Here is a 24,489-nt window from a genome sequence, read left to right on the forward strand (position 1 = left end):
CCACACGAAAGATGTCGAAGGCAAGGGGGAAGAGTGGGTTACCCCAATCGCAAACCCCCGCCACCAGACGGGAATCGAACCTGGTCCAAATGTGGTCCTTAGAGAACACAGCCCATTCAAGAGGGAAAGGACAGGAGGACTCACCGGAGGCGCAGACTCCTGCACTACAGACACAGGCTTTGAAGGAAGACATGCAAGCCTGGTTTAGGGAACTGCAGGACAAATTCATGACAACGGTTCAGGACCAATTTGGGACGCTGAGACAGGACATGAAACAAGCAATATAGGAACTCTGTGTAGATGTGTCTAACCTGGAAGAATGGACGGACATGCTGGAGAGCATAGTCCAGAATGTAGAAGAGGAAGCACAACAAAACGGGGAATTACAAGAACAACTGGTGAGGGTAACCCACAACCTGGAACTGCAGTGTGAAGATTTGGAGAATCGCTCTCGAAGATTGAATATCCACATTAAAAACATGGTAGAGTCGGTACATGATAAAGATCTTAAAACTGCCGTCCAAGAGGTCTTCAAAGATATACTGGCAGCCGAAGGGGAGGAAGACATCGAAATAGACAGGGTCCACAGGGTGGGGCTGAGGAGGACAGGCGAGCCGGGGGAGCGTCCCAGAGATGTGCTAGTGTGCTAGTTGCTCTCTCCTCGTACTCCCAAAAAGAAAGGATCTTTAAGATGGCACGGGGCATGGACCCCATCCGGATGAATGGGGTGGAGATCCAACTTTTTCAGGATCTCGGCTTGGTAACTCTGCAGAAAAGGAGACGAATGTCACTGGTTGTGAAGGAGCTGATCACAAGAGAAATAAGGTATAAATGGACATTTCCCTTTGGCCTCCTCTTAACGTGGGATGGAAGGCAGAGAAGGTTGACAACCTGCGAGGAGGGGCTTCAGGTCATGGGTCTCCAGGAGGAAAGAAGCGTGGAGGGCACTCAGCGGACAAGGGAAGAAAATCGCAGGAAACCATGGGGATGGAAAATGGTGCAGGATAAGAAATCTCTACAAAAAGGTGGGAAGCGGGGTGCAGAGCCTACAGCCGACTCCTGAGAGAAAAATCGTGGAGGGCACATGATTGGGAGTAGGAAGTAAGCCTGGAATGGAAAGTGGACAATAGTAATCCAATGGACGAAAGGACTGTGACCCGGCGGAGGGTCACAATGCCAGACTCCAGGAAAGACTGAGGTAAGTGCGGGGTTTAGGATTCCCAGCAAAGTTACACCCGAGTAAGCAGAGGGTCAGGAGCGACGGGCAGAACGCCCTAGCATCTGTAGGTCCCTGGACCTTCCTCAGGTCAGTTATTGGTTGGTTGGGGGAAGTTGGCGGCAGGGGGGAGGCTAGGGGGAGAAGGAGGGTTCAGAGGAGGAGAACACAAAGTTGGGGGAGGCCTTTGTTGGGGGGGTGGGGAAGAAGGGGGAGCAAGGGGGCCAGAGGGTAGATCTGGGTCAGCTGGTAGGTGGAGGCAATACTCACTGGGAAGCGTGTCTCATGGGAAAGTTGTCATGACCACTGGGCAAGAACCACAAGCTCCACTACATAAAAGGTCCAGTTGGACCCAGTCCTGGCGCCTTTGGTGCCAAGCTCATGAGTAAGTGTGCTCTGCACACTTTTATTCTGGTGCACATGCTGTTTTTTCCCCTACAGGGCCTCTGCGTACCTCCAGGTCGGGCGTGGCCATAGGAGTGAAATGGGCCGCACGTGCAGCATCCTCTAGGAGTGGCAGGGTGGGGCCACGAGTCAGAACAAATGGGCATGGCCGGGGCAGGCTATTTAAGCCTGCCCCGCACACATGCGTAACGCTCACCGCCGCCTGAAGCGCATCCTTACCTGATTCCAGCATCAACCACAGTGGGAGCGCATCCTTACCTGATTCCAGCAGCAACCGCAGTCGGAGCGCACCCTTACCTGATTCGGCTCCCAGCCACAACACTTACTCGGGAGTCCACTTTCGGCCAGCATCATCGCGGATCCAGGCATCCTTCACCCGCCGGCAGATCTTCAGATAACGCATTCCATTCCGATATCGCCAGACAATCCCTGCAAGAGAAGAAGACAAAACAAGGTTAGAAAAGCGATAAAGACATTATGCTAAGGTTGCGCTTAGACCAATCCTCGCGCTTGACCTTAAAACCAAACTTACCACCTATTGGGACATCGTGAACTCCCTTTTCTTCCATTGGGGATCGCTTCTTGCACCGCAACTACCACTGGGCCTCTTATCACCTATTGGGGAAAAGGAAAGATATTACAAAAAGATACAGACAATAATCAAGGAAAGACATTACAAAAGGATACAGACAATAATCATTATTGAAAGGATACTTAACTTTGAAGTGGTTCAGCCACAGCCGGTCTGAGCTGCCTTGCACATGGACAAGCAAAGAAACTCGGTCTATCTAAAGCGCCCCTGCAGTGAGAAGCAGGACGGAGAGCTCGCCATCATAATTAAACAGGTGAGACTATATGGGTCGGCGCATGCTCACCACATTCTGGGAAGAAGGATTCGAGGGGGACCACAGTCATATCACAGCATTCTCACGGCCTCTCATATTCTCGCAGGGGCAGTGCCAACAACCAGCGCAGTCCACAACACAAGAGCAGGGGAAGAAGTCTGACCAAGGGGACCCATATCCAGGGAGGGCTGCAACCATGCCCCAACGTTCCCGCAGAGACCAGGTGAGCGTAATAGAAGTTGAGACTCCTGACATTTAATGTTAGGGGGTTAAATACCCCTGTAAAAAGGAAGAGAGAGGGGATATTTTAATGATGCAAGAGACCCACATTAGACAGCGTGACAAGACAAAGATGCGTATAAGGGGATATAAGCTGATAGGGCAATCCAACGCTAAGAACAAAAAAGCAAGGGTCCTAATTGCGGTCCATGAAAGTAGGAACATGCAGCTATGGTACCTTAGTGGACAAGATGGGCAGATTTGTGTTTGCAAATGCCACAATTGATGGGCTCCGTCTCACATTAGCTTCCATATACGCACCTAATATGGGGCAAGATGGCTTTTTGCGGGAGGCATTGGGGAAACTGGAGGGTTTCGCAGGAAGGGTAATAATTCTGGGGGGTGATCTGAACATGGCGTGCCACCCGGTAACAGATAGGAGCTCAGGAGGTCATCAGGGTCAGGGGGCACCCTCAAAGCTTCTCCCATAATGATGGACCACTTATCACTTAGAGACGTGTGGCGGGAGCTTAAAGATCGGAAAAGAGGATATACCCATTACTCCCATGTATATAACATGATGTCGAGAATAGATTACTTTTGGGTTTCGGTGGGGCTTTTGGGGAAAGTTAAGGAATGGAAATAGGGCCAATCTCGTTGTCTGATCATGCCCCATTATGGTTAGAAGTGAAGACCACTAGTCGAAATAAGGGACTGTGGAGGTGGAGGCTCCCACACGACATTCTCCAAGATCCCATTATGGGGAACGTCATCAGGGGAAAGATACGGGAATACTTTGCACACAATGATACAGGTGAAGTAAAGCCGGGAACGGCGTGGGAGGCCTTTAAGGCGGTTATTAGAGGTCAGTTCATAGCCATGAAGGTGTCTAAGGACAAGCAGAGATACTTATGGGAAAGTGAATTGGAAAGAAAATTATTAGATATACAAAGGGAACTCCTGAAGAAACCCACGCTATCTTTGAAGAGGGCTCTGAGACGCGTGCAGGGTCAGTTGGACGCTCTTCTTACAAAAAAGCGGAGATGAGTCGTCTACGTCTCTGGCACTTGTACTATATGAAAGCCAACAAGGCTGATAAATTCTAAGCGAGGCAACTACGAGCCAAGCAACCAAAGCTAACGATCAGGGAAATTCGAAACGTGCAGGGAGAGAAACGTACCGGTACCAGAGACATGGGGGAGGTGTTCAGAAACTACTACCGCAATTTATATTCTACAGGAAACCCAGGTAGGACTGACCAAGATTGCTATTTGAATACTCTCACAATGCCGCAAATAACGGAAAAGGACAGGGAGAAGTTGGAAGGGGACATCAGGGAGGAGAAAGTGAGGATAGCAATTAGGGGCCTCAGACGGGTTCACTACGGCCTTCTATAAAAAGTACGTGGAGGCCTTGATCCCATTCCTGGCAAAGCTGTACAACTCATTAAGAGGGGAGGGAAATGTGACCCCGACTATGAATGAAGTGAAGGTCCTGGTCTTCCACTAAGCGGGAAAAGACCCGTTGTACCCAGAGTCCTACCGCCCAATTGCCTTGATAATTTTGGATGCTAAAATGTATACAAAAATTCTTGCTTCTATGCTGTCCCCGCTCCTCCCAATCTGATTAACAAAGATCAATCAGAATGTATCCCAGGTAGGCAAACTCACGGCTATTTGAGGCGTATAGCACACTTGGTGGAGAAAGTTGGAGTCAAGCAAGCCCCCGCAATCTTGCTAGCTGTCGATGCTGAAAAGGCATTTGACCGGGTGGAATGGTCAGTCCTGTTCAGAACACTAGCATGGATGGGGTTCGGGGAAAAATTTCTGAACATAAGGTCTAATTACAATTCCCCTTTGATTAGGTTTGGCATTAATGGGGAGGTCACGGGTAGAGTGGAATTAACAAGGGGTACCAAACAAGGGTGCCCGCTCTTACCCCTATTGTACGCCATATTCCTGGAGCCACTTCTAATCAGGATTAGGGAGTCTGGGGCGATAGTGGGGATTGAAATGGCAGGCAGGCAGCATAAGGTTGTCGCGTATGCGGACGACCTGCTGGTGATCATCACGGATCCGACTCGCACTCTTCTAGAGGTGATTTGGGAACTAGAGAACTTTGGGGCGATTTCTGGATTGAAGATTAACAGGAATTAATCAGAAATCTGACCCCTGGCAGGGGATAAAGGGGAAATTAAGAGGGTGGCAGATTCTCTTGGATTAAAGCTTGCAGACAAAGGGATCAAATACATGGACATAACTCTTACGAGCAGGGTGGATCAGCTGTATGGTGGGGAACTTCCCGGATTTGCTGGGGAAAATTAAGTGGGACTTGGAGAGGTGGAACCCGCTGGCGATTTCTTGGTGGGGGCGAGTCTCCACGGTAAAGATGACGATAATCCCGAAACTGTTGTATTTCTTCCAAGCTATTCTGATTAGGGTCCCCAAGTATTTGGAAGAAGAAGGCACCAAGGGTATCAAGGGTAGTTGTAACGGCTCCAATTATGGAGGGGGCATGGCTCTTCCGCACCTTTACAGGTACTATCAGGCAGCGCAGCTGTGGATCTTGAAAGAATGGATGGGGGAGGAGCAACATAAGGTCTGGGCCGAGCAGGATAGGGCGGTGGCTAGAACCCCACTGAGGGAGTTGTTGTGGAAGGGGAGCCAGACCAGACACCCAAATCTACGCGTACGCGAGGTCATGAGGGCCCCATTGGACGTATGGGATGGCCTCTCACGGAACGGCTCTGTAACAGCGGTGCCAGGCCCGTCTACCCCTATGTTTGGGAACCCCGAATTCCCTCTGGGAATGGAAAAGGGGGCATATAGGAATTGGGAAAAGGCGGGGTGTACAAAAATTGGGGAAATGATGGTGCTCCCGTTCGAGACATGCAAAAGTAACCTGAATCTCAGGGAATCAGACAGGTATAAATATGAACAACTCAGACACTGGTTAGTTACCCCAACGATTAAACAGGCGGCGACACGGGACCTTACGCAGTTTGAAAAGTATGCTATATCCAATCCCGGAACCAGGAAACTGGTGTCAACACTCTATAAGTTTATCAATGTGCAGGGAGAAAGGGTCAACTGGAATTACATGGTGAAGTGGGAGCATACACTAGGGGAGTTCATCAACAAACTACAGTGGGAGGAACTATGGGGCAGTGTCCCAAGACTGACCCGCTCGGTCCAAATGAGGGAAATGTGGGTAAAGCTGATGACCCAGTGGCACCTGACTCCAGTGCGGTTGAATGCGATATTTCCGAATGTGTCCAAACTGTGCTGGAGAGCGTGTGGTGGCGAAGGTACATGGAGGCATATTGGTGGGACTGCAAAGGGATTCAGGGCTTCTGGGGCAAGATAAAGGCACAGATGCAGGGGATGTTCCCTAACCTGGCTCAAATGGGCGAGCGGGTGTGGATGTGTGGGCTCAAGGACCAAGCAGCAAAAAAGCTATCTAAATCACAATGGAGGTGCTTTATGGGACTGCTGATGGCGGCCTGGGTGGCTATAGCCCAGAGTTGTAAACAACCGGATCCCCTTTGGCTGGTTACAGAAGGTTTGGACATTGGTAACAATGGAACAATTATCCCACACCCTGCAGGGCGTGGGGGGCTCCTTTGCAAAAGAATGGGGGAAGGTATTGAAATAACTTCAATCGGACTACATGGAACAGTGGTGCCCACACAAAATAAGAATATTGGACGTATTTGCGGCATGAGTAGATCCCAGAAGATTCAGAGACTATCTTCTGGGGGGAGGGGGGGACTTCGGAGTTGGGGGGAGAGCTACCTTTTGTTGTTTTTATACATGAAAATAATAAACAAATATAAAAAAAATAAAAACAGATATTTCTGAGTCAATCACCTGGTTGGCTAGATTTAGGCCCCATTCTGGGGGTCCTATCCATGGTACGGTCTCACCCATGGTTCTCTGGGAGAGTAGATTGAAAGACGTCTCGGAGGAGACTAAGGAATTAGTGGCCTATGGTAGTCTATTGCCTTTATTTCTGCTATTCTTTTCTTGTTGGGTTCCCTGCTTGTGCCCTTGCACTTTTCACTTTGTTTAATTCTGCCATCTGCATGTTCTGCATACTTCCTCCCCACTCTCATGTTGCTTCTTCCTCAGCTGGATTTCATTGGCTTCCCTTTCCAACCTGTTGCTATTTTCTTTTTTCCTGCATTGTTTTTAAATACATTCATGGTAATTCCCCCCACCAGCTCTCCTCTCTGGTATCAGTCTGTACCTTCCGGGACACTTGGCTTTTCTTCGTTATTTCTCTTGACTGTTCGTCATCACCCTTCTATTTGTTCTTTTGCTCTCTCAGCTCCTTAGCTCTGGAATGTTCTCCTTTTTTCTGTACGATCTTCCATACTTTCCAGATTTTATTCTTCTCTTAAATCTCACCTTCTCACTTCATTTTGAATTAGATTTGTTTTTCAAGATTATAAATATTCCTATTCTTTGGTAACACTATGTCATTTTCTACAGCGCTTTAGGGAATGTGCTCTATGAAGTCACTCTGGGGGGTGCGGGTGGGGGCGGGTTCAGTGGGACGCTATCCCTGGTCTCCGGAGTCTCTTTAACGCCATAGGCAGCAATCTTTAATGTGACTTTGCTTCACATTTTTTTATTTTTTTATTTGTTTGGTTGATAAAATCAACTTTTCAAATTTTACGACAAAACAATACAATACAGTCAGTTTAGAAAATATAAAATCATCTTACATAATGATTACAAGAATATCATAACCACACAACAGAGCGGAGAATAACAACATGAAATTTCATTACAAGTCATTTTACCTCCAAAATTACTTAATTCAAAAGCCAAGCAAATTAATAATGAATAATGATATTGGAAAGCAAAATACAGCATTACTGCGAGTCAGGAAAAATTGCATCCAGAAATTGTATGGTGGCTATCTTTACTGAGAGGGAGGTAGTTGTAAAGATACATTGCCACATATTTTTCTTTGCTCCACAATGGATGTTCATCTTGATCTGGATAGCAGACTTGAACTGACCAGTATGGAGTCATTAAAATGGAATTTCATCAAAATGTGTAATTTGGGCCATCAATGTGAAGGGAGGAAAGGCATAACCATAAATCATAGAGCAGTCATACCAAAAATCATCATGGGGTCTTGCATGGATTCACATGCTCATGAATATTCCTGTCGTCTGGCTGGGAATCCTGAGTAAAATTAAAGCAGTTTAGCTTTAAGCTAAAAACTGCTTGTTGCTTCTGTAGCCTATCAGTGTCACCTTGAGTCATATTTCCCCAGCCAATGACACTCTTCCTACTAAGTTACACTCCTGGTGGCCATCTTCAAATTTTTACTGCACGTTTCTCGTGTTGGGAGTCGTCATGTTTCTCTCCTCTAAATCCTACACCTTTTTGCTGTTTTTGACTATGTTTGCGAGAATTCATCTCGATTCTTCATCTTCTTCAGTAATGTTGTGACTACTAGTGGTGGGGACCCGTTGCCAGAGGCGATCCTTAGTCCACCGTCAGATATCCGACTCATGGTCACCAATGGCCCAGGCTTGGGCGTTTGGTACAACACCATGGTGGACGCCACAAAGAAAAGTCTCTTCAGGGCTTGTCAGAACTGCGGCCTGAAGAACATCTATATCGAAGGTCAGAACCTCAGGTGCATCTACTGCCAACATCCCGACAATGATGCGGATGGATGTTCGATTTGCCAAGCCTTTTCCTCTAAGACACGGAAGGACCGCCATAGGAGGTTAGTGGCGTGGATCAAGGAAGTGAAGGCCTGTAACGCAGCCTCCGGGGCGTAGTCATGCTTCCTCTAAGGCCCGTAGGTCAAAGAGCGTGCTCCCTCTGACAAAAAGAGGTTGAGGTTCTTTGAAGATGCTTCCTTGGTGAAGATCTAAAAAAGGTAAAATCATCATACGCTCCAAGGCCTTCTTCGTCGACGGTTAGCCTACTAGCAGTCGCGCAAATTATGTCTGCAAGAAAGTTGTTGACGCCAGCGGCCAAACACAAGTCCACGTCAAAGGGCAAGCAGTCCAAGGACCCGTCGGCAGCTCCACCGTCATTGACTCTGTCGTCGACTACCTCATCCATCAGGACTATTGCCCCGTCGACGAGTACCTCGTCGTCTATTTTGTCTGCGAAGACTGGTCTTCCATTGGTAGTTTCGATCACACGAAGGGCCTCGTCGATGACTGTCACCATTACCATGCCCAGATTATCCTTACTGCCTAGACCTCCATCGGAGGTTCTGACAGCAGTCCCGTCAATGATGGCTCCTTTTCCTACTCTGCAGGCTCCAGTCATCGCCTCTTTTCCTAAAGGCTTGGATTTGATGAGGGACATACCTCCAGCTAATGATTTTATGCCTAGGCCCACCAAGGCCACACCGCTTTACACATTGTCCCCTCGGGGATCCCCCAGGAAGTCTTCAGCACACTAGACCAGTTCAGAGGAGGACCTGACAGAGGGTTTTTACTCTGACCAGGAGGTTGGTCAGGGGGAGCCTGACCCCATCATGCCAATACCTCAGCAAGGGGCACCATCTCACCAGCCTTCTCTGCCCTTTAGCCTTTCACTTCTGGGTCCAGCTCCAGCACCTGCACCTGCACCAAGATATATGTCTTTGGACATTTTGACCACCTTGCACACACTGGTGGCTGAAATCCAGCATGACTACCCACTGCTCCCATTCCTGTTCCAACAAGGAGTCCTCCGAGGATTTCTTGAAGTCACCGGGCACTGTCTCATCTGGCCCCTGTTACCCCTCGGCCATTGCTGGTTGCACCTCTCCCTGTGGTGGAGGAAGCAGCTCAGACAGACACTGATACTATCACAACCGGGACGCAAGGCACGGATGAGTTTGATGATTACATTCCTGCGGATGGAGAACCCCCAGACATTGATATACCCTTCTGGGTCTCTCCTCCAGACAAGATCAAGTCCTTCCACTCCATGATCTCTAGGGCTGCAAAGTTCTTCAACCTAGTACTGGAGGAAAAGAAAAAAGCAAGGTCTCCTTTTAGAACAGAGTCCTCCAAGTGAACTATCATTTCAGTTCCCCTATTGGATGACATTTGGGAGGATGGCCTGTCGGTCATGAAGACCCCGAATACCACTCATGCGAGGAGGCGCTGCTTGGAAAAGAAGTACCGGATTCCTGACTTGGCCGCTAAGTGCCTCAGGTCCCAGTCCTTTCCAGACTCAGTGGTCTCGCCCACTGCTAGGATGAGGTCCGCCAACCCCGTCTTCCCCATCTATGGTCACTCCAGACAAAGAGGGTAAAAAGCTGGATGTAGCAGGGAAGCATATCATTACTACGTCAGCGTCAACGATTAAGGCTGCCAATGCCCTTGCCATTCTCTCAAGGTATGATAGGGAGTTGGTCCCCATCCTCAACTTCCTGCGGGAGGATAAGAAGGCTGAAGCCTTTCCTCTGTTCCACGAAGCAACGGTGGCTTCTGACCATGCCATCACCATTGCCCTCAGCATCACTGATTCAGGCTTTTGCCAGATGGGCAATGGTGTGGTCCTCCGCTGCCAGGGTTGGCTCAAGGCCACCAACTTCTGCACGGATGTACAAACGAAGGTGGTCGACATGCCATTCGATGGAGACAGCCTCTTCAGAAAGCCGGCCCGACAAAACTCTACAAGCCAGAAAGACAGACACTGAATCGGCGCATTCTCTAGTCACCCTTCAGCAAATGAGGTGGTTTTTTCGCTCCTCTAAAGGGAGAGTCTCAAGATCATTGAAGTGTTTCATCTCCCCCTATCATCAGCCCTCCCATTCAACCATCCAGGATGCTTATAGGGGACGCTCCCAGGCTTATGGAAGTGGGAACCAGCATTGTCGCCGCCCCCACCCAGGATGCCGATGCCGAAGCAAGCCTGAAAAGGCCCAGCACTCATCCCCATATTTCTTCACCCCAGTGGGAGGCCGGTTATCGCAATTTGTCGACCAGTGGCGAAAGGTCTCCATACTCAAATGGGTGCTCGATGTCTTTCCATAGGGGCATGCTCTGGAATTCCAGGACAAATGCCCACACATTCCTCCTGTTTCACAACAAGAACAACACGTGGCGTAGCTACTTAAAGAGGTTCAAGCCATGCTATACAAAGGGGCGATAGAGCCAGTCCATCAGCGCCCCCGGGGCTCTGGAGTGTACTCCAGATACTTTCTGGTAAGGAAGAGGACAGGAGGGTGGAGACCCATTCTAGACTTGCGACACCTCAACAAGTTCCTCTAATCCCAAAGGTTCAGGATGGTCACACTGTAGCATGTGCTCAACCAACTGGAGGACGGAGAATTCCTGGCGACCCTCCACTTGTAGGATGCTTACTTCCAAATCCCCATTCATCCCAAATACCGGAACTTCCTGCGTTTTGTCATTCGGGGTGACATTACCAGTTCAAGGCCCTGCCCTTCAGCCTGAAATCGGCCCTAATGGTGTTCACCAAATGCTTGATGCCGGTGGCAGTGCATCTGTGCTGCAAAGGAATCCATGCCTATTCTTAACTGGACGTTTGGCTCATCTGATCCCGCTCTCACGCGCTGGCAATCCAGCACACCGCAGAGACCATCCAAACCCTGACTTCTCTGGGATACTCGATAAATGATCAGAAGTCTTGCGTAGCGCAATCTTAGAACGTGCTATTCCTGGATGCCCACCTCAACACACTCTCATGTCTGGCAACTCCTTCGGAAGAGAGGATGAAGGCAGAGTCCATTGCAACAGTCCGGTTCATCACGCTCCTGCTGGGATGATGTCCTTCTGCATTCATCTAGTTCCCTTTTGAAGACTACAGATGAGACCCCTTGAAGAATTTCTAGATGCCAGATGGCAGCAGGTCACCGGCGCATGGAAAGACAAGATCGCACATTCTGTCAGGCTGCTTTGGTGGTCAGCTCGTCCACATCTCCCGCACAGTGCTCCTTTTCAGATCTCTGCGTATCAAGCAACAGTCACGACCAATGCCTCGCTGGAAGGTTAGGGGCCTACTCCACAGAGGACATTTGCACCACTGGCTCCCGGAAGAGCAGGAGTTACATATCAACATCCTGGAACTGAGGTAAGTTTTCTGGGCTGTCAAGTCTTCAACCTCAGCTCCAGGGGAAGTTGGTGTGGGTCTTCACAGACAACACCACCACCATGTTTTACATCAGGAAATAGGGTGAACATGCTCCCCTGCTCTCTCTGGAGGAGCAGAATCTGTGGGGTGGGCCATTGCTCAACGGATGTTTCTTGTCCCATTTCACCTGGCAGTCGTTCAGAACACCATTGCGGACTCTCTCAGCAGGGAATTGTGATCCTGCCACGAATGGGAGCTCCAGGAAGCACAAGTGTCTTGTCTCTTCAACAAGTGCGGTCTCCCTTAAATCGACCTCCTTGCTACAGCTGCCAATGCCAAGTGCCAGAGATTTGCCAGCAGGTAGCTTTAGCCAAGGAGTCTGGGGGAAGCCTTCTCATTCCCATGAGAGGGCCTCATCCTGTACGCTTTCCCGCCAATTCCTCGGTTGTTTCGATGTGTACACTTGTGTGCAGGCGCGTTATAAATGACATATATCATATCACCCCTGCAGCCCTAGAATTTGGACACTTCTTGCTTCTGTTGGAATGGGATTCTAGCTAGGCCCATGGCTCCCTCTACACTGGCATGCTACAAGCAAAATTGGAAGCATTTTATGGTGTGGTGCCGGCCACAGAAGATTTCTCTGCTACGTGTGATGGCGCTGCAGCTTCTTCCGTACCTGCTCTCGCTGGCCAAGGCTGGTCTTGCCCATGCATCTATCAAGGTCCACCTGGCCGCCATATCTGTGTATACCCGGGCTCCAGGCAAGCTCTCTGTGTGGTTGCACAGGCTTGTTAAGGTAATTGCATTCGCTGGATGTTGCACGTGCCCTGAAGTTCTATGTTGCACACACAGAGGACTTTCAAAAAACCTCTCAACCTTTCCTCAATTTTGGACCTGTGGCGCATGGGACAGCCTTGTGTAAGGCTTCCACCTCCAGGTGGCTCTCCTTATGTATTATGCATTGCTATCGTCTGGTCAACAAATCGCTTACAGGCCGGCCGAGAGCCCATTCCACCAGAGCCATTGCAGCGACTACTGCGTTTCTCTCTGGTGTTCCCCTGGTCGACATCTGTAGGGCTGCTACGTAGAGGTCAACCCACACATTTACAAAATTGGACTGTGTCGACAGGGATTTCAGGGAGGAGTCCTGGGCCAGCTAAACAGTGCTGCACAACCTGTTTGTTTGAGAGGAGTCTGTTCCAGGGGTAATTTTATTGCTTCTCTGAGCCTTGCTACCTCCCGTGGTTTTGTATATGTACTGCTGGTTAATCCTATTCATGAGCATGTGAATCCATGCAAGACCTTATTCTGGAGAAGGAACAAGTTACTTAGCTGCAACTCTTGTTCTCCAGCATGGGTCTTTCATGGATCCATTTGCGAACCCTCCCTCCTTCCCCTCTCTGGCTGTTCTTGGTTCATACTGCCACTTTACGTGTGCAACCAATTCTGAAGATGGCCAAAGGGGGTGGAGTTTAGGAGGACAAATGTCATTGGCCGGAGCAGTAGGACCCAAGGTAACACTGATGGGCTAAGAAGTGATGAGCCGTTTTTAGCTTAAAACTAAACTGCTGACAGGGAATGTTCATGAGCATGTGAATCCATGCAAGACCCATGCTGGACGACAAGAGTTACAAGTAAGTATCTTGTTCCTTGTCATGAAGTACACTGTTTTGTGAACCTTTAGATCCAATCTCCAGCTCACAAGCAGTGTTTGCACTGTGGTTTGGTAGGGGAAGGAGGGTCCACCTGCAGTGTTCTCCATCCCTGTTTCAGGGACAAAGATATTCAGGCAATTAAGCATAGAAAATAGACCAAATAAAAATGCTATTTGAATTTTGCTTTTAATGGGCATCCATTGCTGTTCCTGTTACGTCCTTCTCTCTGCTGCTGATGTGTTGCCATAAACTTGCTCCTCAAATTGCACAATTTGCTAAGACTGTAGCTTGTCAAACTTTTATGTTTGCCTTTTTGGTGTACCTGATGATATCCAGCCCTGGCACTGCACATCCTGAATTACGCAAACTGTGATGTGTACTTCATTTTCATTGCCGAGAATTACTTCACAGGCTGTCAATGTAGTCCATACTTGGGGCCCTAACCCACCATCCAGCACTTTCCCCACATTTGCTTAGAATGTTAGATTAGTAAATAATACCTGTGCTAGTATATGCGTGGAATGCTATTTAGAAAGTTACGAAATTACTTCGACAAGCCGGTCAAATAATTACTGGCAATGCAAAATATAGAACCAGCCATGTGGCCTTGCATAGAGCATAATGCAGCCATGTGGATGCACTCCATGGCACAATGGGCAACATTAATAGATGTAGCCTAACCTAGTATGAAACCACATTTAAAGTATGTATACTATAAATTGTATGATTCACACTCTAAAATTGTTTAATTGTATGCTTTGTTGGGCATGTGTTTGATAGTTGTAAAATGGCTTATTGTGAGAGTTTGTTAAAAAAACATATGATCATGTCCTTCAACAAGACAATACAATTTTGTGTTTTAAAGGAATCCGCTGGTGGGGACATCCAGTCTCCCTTGACACCAGAAAGCATAAACGGTACAGACGATGAAAGAACAACCCCAGAAGTGACACAAAACTCTGAACCAAGGGCTGAACCTACTCAAAATGCATTGCCATTTTCACACAGGTACAAACTTGATTCAGACATCATGATTAAGTGATATAAACATGCCCTTTATTTTCAGAATGTATTGTTCTTTCTGTCTTCGGATGTAACAGTTAAGAAATGTTTTTTTTAAAAAACAAATTGTCTCCTGGTAACAATATATCCAATAAAACATGGAATGTTCTTTCTATATTTCGTAGCCACACTTCACAGCAAGGAAAGCGCTGCATTTTGACTCCCAATGAAAGACTATCAATAATACTTAATTTTCATGAACATTAATACTTGATTTACATTTTTATATGTAGCACTTGATGCCAGATTCCTTCCGCCTTTATGCACAAAAATAATACCGGTTATTACCCATTTTAAGGGGCCTCCTGTTATCAACCTTGGAATGAATAAAGGATTAAGTCTCCCCCGCCAGGAGTCAAACCTGCGACATGCAGGTTGGCCCCATATGAGAGATGAACGATTAAGATGTGGGCTATCTGCCCACCACAGGGATAGGTTTTATATATACATGCTAGCAGTAAAATGTGTTTTTATTTTATTTTACACTTATTTTTATTTTCATTGGTGTACAATGCAGCATTTCTTTCAGACACAACCAGTATCCAACAATAGGACAGAGGGATCAGGACATATAATTTTGGGAAAATTGGAGCGCATTCAAAACACCCCAAAGAAATCTTCTCCACCCTCAAAATAGGTGCACCGTAGATTTTATTTCATTTTGGATGATTTTGCTCTTAATATATTAACCCTGTTTCAATGGGGTTCCAAACTTTGTCGGAAAATAGCTCAGCTGTCACTCCATCCTCCATGTTTTCCCTAGTGTTTGATATGCCCCTATCATGCCCACTGTTGACATTATCAATGACAACGCCAATGGTAACTCCTTGCTCATAAAGGAAAGGGTGGGATGGTGTCTTATCTGAAATGGTGCATGCAGTGGTAGCACGTGTTTGTGCATGGGTACAGCGTGTACAGTAATTCTGCATTCCACAGTACATATAATAAACATAATCTCTAAATATCCAGGCAAAAGCAATATTGCCCAGGTATGTACCAATTCTGCTATATCCTAAATGAGGCTCGGTGTGGCTGTTTGCCTTTTAAAACAAATAGAAATGTCAGCTTATTGCAGGAGTTCTTTAACCCAAAATAGGAAGACAACTAAAGATTAAGTGTGACATAAACCGTTGGCATAGTATCTCTTAAATTCTTTTTGATTAAAACACAATGTGTTTTGAATTGTTTTTATTGCAAAGTGAGCAGATGAAGGTGTGTTTCTTCTGACCTGGTACATTCCTAAAATGCTTGACCAGCATGTCCAGGAATTGTGTTGCACTCGTAGCCAGAAGAAACCCTCTCTCATAGACACTTCACAGATGTATTTTACAGTAAAACATTTTTTATAGCATTGACTTTCCTTAAACAATATATAAGCTTAATATTCAACATTACATAAACATTGAATATACATTTCAGGACAAGACCAGTAGCCTGTCCTTGTCAAGTAGGAATGGGACCCCTATCAATTGGGGATGGGGGCCTATCATGGAGTAATCCAGAGGCAGTCTTACTCCTGAGGTCGACAGTGGCAGTTGAGAGGGCCCCAATTCCCATCCACCTCCCACTTGTGCCAGCATGTTTTACGCAAACCACAGTTATCTCCAGCCTTGTCTCTTTTTCCAGATACTTGCCAGTGTCTTTACGTTAATTTCAGAGCTCCCACATCAATGACGGAAGTAAAACAGAAACATGCAACCAGAAGAAAGATCAGACACAGAGCCTGACCACAGCAGAAAAAGAACTGCCAAAGGGAAAAGAAGCAGAAACGCTGCTATCAAAGCATACCGGAGATGCTGGTGCAGTGCAACAAAGAGAGGTAGAAGCTGCGTCCCTATGTGGCAGCATGGTGGACCTTGCGGATTGTGTACGCACTGAGCAGTCAAGTCCACACAACAAACAAAAGGCATTCTAGACCAACAAGGAGAAAGACAGGAGAAGGATCCACCCCTCACCCCCGATAGACTTACCAGTAGACCCCATCGAACAGGGTCCCGGAACGGGAAAATGGACGTTAGCCTTCTTGGGCTGCCATCTACAATATATGATATGGTATGATAGTTTATTTATATAGCGCTTATACACAATGTGTTTCAAAGCAATTCAAGGCAAGGGAGGGAACAAGGGAAAATACAATGACATGAACAGTAAGGATGTGAAATTAACTATCGTACTCGGCCTGACGACATTTCAGATAGTACAAAGGCTAAGACATAGATAAGGAAGGGAGGGGGAGAGTGGGAAGGAAATGGAAACAGACAGGCGACTAACATAATAGGCCTGATGACATTTCTGGTAGAACCGGAGACAAACAAAAGGCAAGGGAGAGGGGTGCAGAAAGGGAGGGGAGGAACAAAACAAGCTACTATCGTACTAGGCCTGTCGACATTTCCGATAGTGCTGGGGGGCGGGGGACAATTTTGGGAGGGGTGAGGAGATAAATGAGGTTGCTATCATACTAGGTCCAGGGACAAACCTGATAGAGCAAGTGCATAGAAGAAAGTAAGGGGAGGAGGGGAGGAGATAGGAAAAGGGAGAACGGGAGAGGAGGAGAGTACAGAGAATAAGGAATGAGTATTGCAGAGGTGGGAGGAGGAGTAGTGGTAGTGAACCCTTAGAGGGACCTCAGTATGGGATGCAGAATAACTGTTACACCAAATAATAAGACCGACTCAGGAAATTGGCAAAGAGTCTCCTCCGACTGTTTTATTATCAATTGTTTCCAAAAACAAGCTGCAGAATAACATGGAGGAAAAGAGGTGGATCGATCATTTCACCAATCTATATAGGAAGCCGCTGAATGAAGGCCGTGTTATATCTACTCCAGGACACCCACACGGCAGGTGGGACATATCACACGACCCAAAAACCATCTTGGGTGAAATAAAAAAGCTAAACAACTAAAGAGTGGAGGGGGGCCCGATGGAATATCCAATTTGGATCTGAAACACCACCCAGGGGCCTGGTCCATGTTTATAAGCAAGGTTTTTGAAAACTGTAAGAGGGAAAGAACAATCCCGACCTCTTGGAAAAGAGCCTATATCGTCCCTATTTTTAAGAAAGGAGCCAGGGATGATCCCAAGCAGTACAGGCCAATTGCTCTCTTAGATACCATAGGTAAGATCTTTGGTTCATTGGCACTGTATAAACTGCAATAATGGACCCAAGTCAGCAAAACGTCAGATCCAATGCAGGCGGGATTTGTAAAAGGGTTGAGAACTGCGGCAAACATCTTAGCACTGTGTATCCTGAAAGCAAGAAGTAAGGAAAATAAACCACCTCTCTACCTAGCTTTTGTTGACCTGGTCCAGGCAGTCAACCAGGTCAGCAGGGAAGCACTTTGGAACAAATTGAGGAGAAACAACTGCCCGGATACAATCCTGGATCTATTAGAGCCCTTTACACGGAAACTTCAATTCAAGTCATACTGAACAATGCAGGCCTGCTATCAACGGAAATCAAGACAGCAAAAGTTGTGAAGCAAGGGTCCCCTTTGGCACCAGCCTTATATAATGCATACATCAGCTACACAGATACAGAAAACGAAGTTAGAATGTTTCCACCTTCCTTGGGCTCGGACAAAATATCAAGGATTATTTGCGCAGATGATATTAGCTTAATGGACATGACCATGGTCGGTTTACGAAGGCAGTTGGTAAATCTGCAAAAGTATCTGAGCCACAACAATCTTGAACTTATTAAAGATAAAATGAAAATAATGTCCTTTGATGAACACATTAAACAAAGGAAAACAATGAAAATAAGGCTTGAAGGAAATTTGTTAGAAAAGGTAGAGCACTTTCGTTATTTAGTAGTAATTAAAAGTAACAGTGCTACCGAAACCCAAATGCAGGAGCACCTCTTCGGAAAAGCTAAAATCCTGGAAGCCCAGGCAAAAATGGTTAACAAAAAATATGGGCGCTTTACTCTAATACCCATTATTAACTTCTACAAGGCAAAGGTGGTTCCCAGTCTGACTAATGGCGCAGAAGCGATGCCACTACTCCCGGAAGAACTCTGGCCCAAACTGGAAGGGCTCTTTTGGCGCTGAGTATTGCATCTGCCCAATTCAACCCCTGTGACAGCTACTCGTAAAGAACTAAGCCTCATGTCACTTAAAACAACAGTGGCCCGAAATAGGCTGATGCTATACAGAAAACTTCTTTTACCTAATCCTCCAAAGATCTTGAAGGAGCTAAGGAACGAACTTCATAAGGGCTCATGTAGAACACTATCAACCTGGGGAGAAATAAACAGAGCCTTTTTGGAGTCAATTGAAAGTTCGGAGGAGGAACTGGTAACCAATCCTACCAAGGTTTGCAAACTACTGCTCCAATCAGATTGGATTAAAACCCTGGACGAAACATCAAAGTTAAAATTGTCATAGTTTCTACCCTATTTTCCGATCAGGATAAATGAAGTAAGGAGCTATCTTGCAAAGTTCCCTGATCGTTCAATTCGACAAAGTTTTCTGAGGATTCAAATTAATCTGCTGCTCGCCAATAAAATTCTATTTGTAAGAAGGCTGTCTAGTACAAATCATTGTAGATTTTGTAACAAAGTGGATGTCGTGGAGAACATCAAACACTTGCATCTGGAATGTCTGGGAACCAATTCGACCCGCAATGTCCACCTGGGACCTTTGTTTCAAGGCCTATACTGCTTCGACAGAGAGGAATGGTGGCCCAGGTTAATGAGCGGGGAGAAGGTTAGGTGGCTGGTGGCAACCATCCATTTCTTTCATTCATTAGGCCTTGACGGACATCAGGCGACTGCTTGATGTCGATACCGCAACTCCAAAAGGTCTTAGGCACCCAAACTCGATGGGAAAGATTTCAGAAAAACGATCTGACAATTCAAATTTATGACATTTTGTAAGTTTCGTTTTTTTGTCGTGGAAACTAACCACGGAAACATTAGACTGATAACGACACATCAAATGCAAAGATGAAGAGGAAACCTTAATGATGTTTTTTCTTTTGATGCTAATGGAAAGGAATTGGGGAATTGAGGATACATTTTTGTAAAAATTGAAATTCAATTAAATCAAATAAAAAACTGGTCTAAAACGGAGTTATAACGGACATCAATAGTCCTCTCAGCGCAAATCACATAAAAATACATTTATATAGCAAAGGTTTGTCATACGTGACATCATACTATGTGGCAAACTAAGAAAACCTATGGGGACTTGTGGCTGGACTAAGGGCAACATCTAAGTATACTTTCTATATAGGGACGGGTTGTGATAGAACATCTACTGTCAGGTGGACAACTTAAGCCTGCCTTTAGTGCAAGTCATCCTCAACACATATTAAGTACACGGAATACTATTGGCTCCTAAACTATAAGGCCCTCTGTTATACGGCCCTTTACAATTGTTTGGCATACTTGTGCCATGTCTGGAACATTCGGCTCACTAGCAGCACGTAAGCTTGTACCCCAGGTGTCAGTGGGTTGACTTGACCGTGTCTTCCCACCCAATTAGCCCCACATCTCTCATCGCTCATGCTGTCTGCCATTCAGATTGCCTTTGAACTTATCCTTGTAAAGTATCACTGCTCCTGAGAATAAAAGGGAGTATGGGCACACTCTTATCGCAGTTCACATCTGCATGCCCCAACTCCTATTTCCATCCTTGAATCCTGTGACCGGAGAACGTATTAAGGCCCGTTTTGTATCATTTAATTGTCTTGAATTAATAATCCTGTCACTCATGGTGTTCTTTCTTGCACCTTAACAATGGCTGATTCAGCTTCTCACGTTCACCGTTCTTCAAGGATAGAAAACTGGTTCTCGGCCGCTTCATCCTTTGACATCAGGCAAGACAGCTATTTCACTCCATTCGTTGATCTTCAGCTGTTTTTCTGACTGCGACACAGCCTTTCCCGATCCTTCCTTTCCCACAGGTATGAGCTTACTAAATGTGTGACCTCAATGTCCAGATCCTATATAGTGGCGGCACCGCCTGCAGTCTATCCACTACGTATATCTAGCCTTTAAGATTACTTAGTCTACTTGCGTTGCTGCACCGGTACAGTTGTAAAACGGCTTGCATTTTCCACAATGCACTTCACACATGCAATCTTCATTCCGCATACGAAAGTTTGCTTGATTCTTTACTTCGTGATCAGATTCTATATGGTCCATACATCCTCTTCTTCAACCACTCTTCTTAGTGCATCACTCTCACTTCTCAGGACGTCACCAGCTTCTCTTGCTCTCATCTTCATATTCCTTCGAGGACGTCCTCCAAAAGATTATCATCTCTATGGGGATGCATCATATATGGTCTTCTTAACGGATACCTTTTCTCTAAGACTCTCTGTGGAATTGGCACTATCAAAGGTGTTGTGCATGTCTTGACTTTTGGCTTCCAGCATATAGGAAGAATTGGGGCAGGACTTCCTGCAGAGACATTCAGCTGCTCCTCTACAGTAGTGCAGAGGTGGGAGGAGGAGTATTGCAGGGGTGGGAGGAGGAGCAGTGGTAGTGCAGAGGTCAGAGGAGTAGTCGTAGTACAGAGGTGGGAGGAGCTGTAAGAGTACACAAGGTACAGACAAGGGTGAGCATGGTAGACAGGGGCCTGAATCATTAGAAACTCCCCATTAGAAAATGAACCAATGGATAGTATAGGGAGAGTTAGGAAGAGATGAGGCATTTAACCTTCAGGTTATCACCTCCAGCTGAAGACAGTACTAGACAGCAGGGGGGTCAATTTTCTGTAAATTCTAAACCGAGCACGGGGGATGTACACTAGACGTGAGAGTGAGAGACGGCCATAGGCCCCTCAAAATCTTCAAAAATAAACCTTGAACTACCTCTCAGACTAGTAGTGATTCATGAGCCATCTTTGACAATAGTTGCAATGTTCCATCAAAACTTGCTTCATCTTTTTGAACGGTTACCCTATTTATAACCAATTGTGTGTTACAAAGAATTATCTTGGAGACTACTAATACAATAAAATGTTGTACTCTCAATGAAATCGACAATTCTTTAATTCCAGGGTTATTAGAACTTCTTCTCAAAGGGTTTTGGGTCTCCAGTGGAACCCTTCATCATGAGCATGAACCCTGATTACTTATATTTAAAAAAATTCCAATATTATATTTAAACCTCTATATGTCAACTTTAGCATGATCTTTAAGACATATAATGTTGCCTGCATATTGATGGTGTGTATAGTATGGCCTTTTATTATGTTACAATGTTGGCAACGAAGACACATAAAAGTCACTGTTTTCTTTGTAGTTGGAAAGTGCTTGATTTCTGAGTTGCCAGCTCTTACTGAAATGTCCTTCAAAGACTGATGCTTCAAGTGTTAAAATACTGGTGTATCAGGAAAGATAACAGGGATTTTTCTGTGTCTTAATTGTCAACAATGTAACAACATCATAAAAGCATTGGTCACATTTTCAGGTTGCAAGCACCCTGCAAGCTATGGAAACTCTACACCTATACATAGGACACTATTGTTACTCGCCAATAGCCAATCATCACAAGCCAGTGGCTAGTGTTGATTGCACAGTTGGAGCCCTCATAAAAGGCAATACTATATGTCATCCATATGCAGGCAAAATTATATGTCTTAATGATTATGCTACAAATAATTCTACAAATGTGATGTATGCTTTGTTGCCCTTATGGCATGTATGCTGTCATGGCCACGAGGAAAACACTCTTAGTTGGGCAGAACATAAATCAGACATTTGTGCACACAATCTAAAGTCACCTGTGACTAATCATTTGCTAGAAAAACAGCTTACCACAGCGCAATCACAGTTTAATTCTAGAAGTAGTAAAGATCCCAAAATGTGATGGAAATATGAAAAATCTACTGCTATTGTGAGAATGTTTTTTTGGTTTTTTGTTTTATTTTATTTTTATTATGGATTTTCATACAACAAAAACAACAAACCTTGCGGACAAGGCAACATGTCACCCATCTTTCCGTTCACCACTGCTTTCCCACCCCCTCAACCTCTGAAAGTGGTATATTTAGCTTCAGAAAAACTTAAACCTTCAGTTGTCTTAGAGATAAAAGATTACAAGTCATGTGTTACTTGCAAGTCCATGGCCGCCTCTAGGGCCTTTCAATCATACCTGGGACATGGTCCGGCTGGTTGCAGCCCCCTTGGGGGGGAGGTCAATCCTTTGACCTCTTGGTCAGTCCAGAATCTATAAACCTGCCTTTGGTCTAGCGTCTAACATCCCCTTCCTTCAATTGATACAATATTCGTTCATACATTCCTTCCAAGTGTTCTCATGAGGCACAGACCTACCGTAGGGACCCGCAGTTATTCTTTCCATGGTACCAATGTTCATCGCCACATTGAGCCAGTACCTCCTGCTTAGGGTATGGGCACAATTCCATTTCATCACAAGGCAGGCCTGTGCTGCGAGCAGCAGGGGTGCTACCAACCCCCTCAATTCTACTCAATTCTCCCTCTATTTCCTCCAACCCAAACAAAATCAATAATGGGATGTTGTCCCGGTGGACCCCCTCCCGGTCTTTTATCCAGCCAAGTACTTTGTCCCAAAACACTTCTACTCTAGGGCATCCCGCCACATATGCCAGTAGTCGGTTCGATCCCCACATAGGCACCAACAGTTGGGGCTCACAGTCTGAAACATCTTTGGGAGCCTAACAGGATCATATTGCCACCTATGGAGGAGCTTGATGGCATGCAGTTTATATTGGCTAGAAATCGAAGTCTGCGAGGCCCCATTACACAATCTCAACCACAGCTCTGGATATATCTCCCTCCCCATGTCACTTTCCCATCGTTGTCTTAACTTTTCAGTGGACCCGTTCCATGCAATCACCAATTCCCTATACTTAGCTGAAATCTGACCCTTCATTTCCTATCTTTTATCTAATAGCTTCTCAAAGGGGGTACAATCTCTCTGTGAAGCATCCCTCCATTTTTTCTCCTGTGAGTACTCCTTTTAATTGAAGGTATGAGAAGACCGAAAAGGTCCCCCACGCCCAACACCTCCTCCAACTCTGTTATATTCATAAAGATGCCGCCCCTCCACGGTTGACCAACCCTGTCAAGACCCACCTCATTACCCCGCATGTCAGCACCCTGTCTCCATATGTCCCATATTGTGCCCAGGATCGGGTGATCTCGGATCGTATATGGGAGCCTGCCTCTAGTCACCCATAAAGATTCCCCCACAGTGACGGGGGAGAGGTGTAGATTATCCAGACCAATCCATTGGTACTCTCTCTGCATCCTAAGATGAGGTATGAGGACCCTTAGCTGAGCCCCTTATAATACAGGTTCACATTTGAGAGCCCCACGCCCCCTTTCTTTAGCTAAAGTGAGAACCTCAAAGGATATTCTCAGCTTTTTCCTCTGCCATAAAAATGTCACCATAGCCCCCTTAATCTCTCAGAAATAGGCCGATTGGACCCGGATCGGAAGCATTTGGAATGCGTAAAGGAACCTTGGCAAACACACCATCTTTAGGGCATTGAGGTGTCCTAGCCACAATATGGTCAATTTTCCCATCTTTCCAAATCGGCACGGAACCCAGACAATGGTGCAGGGAAGTTGGCTTGAAACAGGTCTCCCACGTCCCTCGTGAGGTGAATCGCCAAGTATCGCAGTGTTCCCATGTTAATCAGTAATCCCAGAGGAGCGAACCTATGTATCTCTTCATCGCCTTCCCTGTCCAGGGGGACCAGGACTGATTTCGCCAGATTAATCTTAAAACCAGAGAGGTCACTGTATTGCTCAATCAACCGGATCACCCTTGGTATGGAGGCCAGTGGGTTCCTCACATGCAAAAGCATATCATCTGCGTATAACGCAACCTTATATACTCCTACGTCCCGTCCCCTTTCCTCCTTACTTGTGGGACATCTCTCCGTCATGTGGGACGGGACCGGAGCACTTTGTAAAAAGCATCCACATTTTTTTCAAAAATGTGTCCCTCCTCTCTTTCCTGCATGGGGCCCGGCACGCGGACGTAACCCCGCCCACCTTGGCTCTGCACCGCGC

The 24,489-nt window shown here is 46.2% G+C and overlaps 1 protein-coding gene across 5 annotated transcripts in view; it reads left to right on the forward strand.

The window, feature by feature from the left end:
- Window positions 1–24,489, forward strand: part of HOMER1 (homer scaffold protein 1) — a 1,117,839-nt gene that overhangs the window by 555,157 nt on the left and 538,193 nt on the right. For all 5 annotated transcript variants that reach the window (XM_069627415.1, XM_069627411.1, XM_069627413.1 and 2 more), the window contains one exon: window positions 14,280–14,422. In XM_069627415.1, coding sequence (XP_069483516.1) covers window positions 14,280–14,422 — 143 coding nt within the window. The remainder of the gene's footprint in view (window positions 1–14,279; window positions 14,423–24,489) is intronic.

This window comes from Ambystoma mexicanum, chromosome 6p (assembly GCF_040938575.1).
Source record: "Ambystoma mexicanum isolate Mex_15411 chromosome 6p, UKY_AmexF1_1, whole genome shotgun sequence".
Taxonomy (NCBI): domain Eukaryota; kingdom Metazoa; phylum Chordata; class Amphibia; order Caudata; family Ambystomatidae; genus Ambystoma; species Ambystoma mexicanum.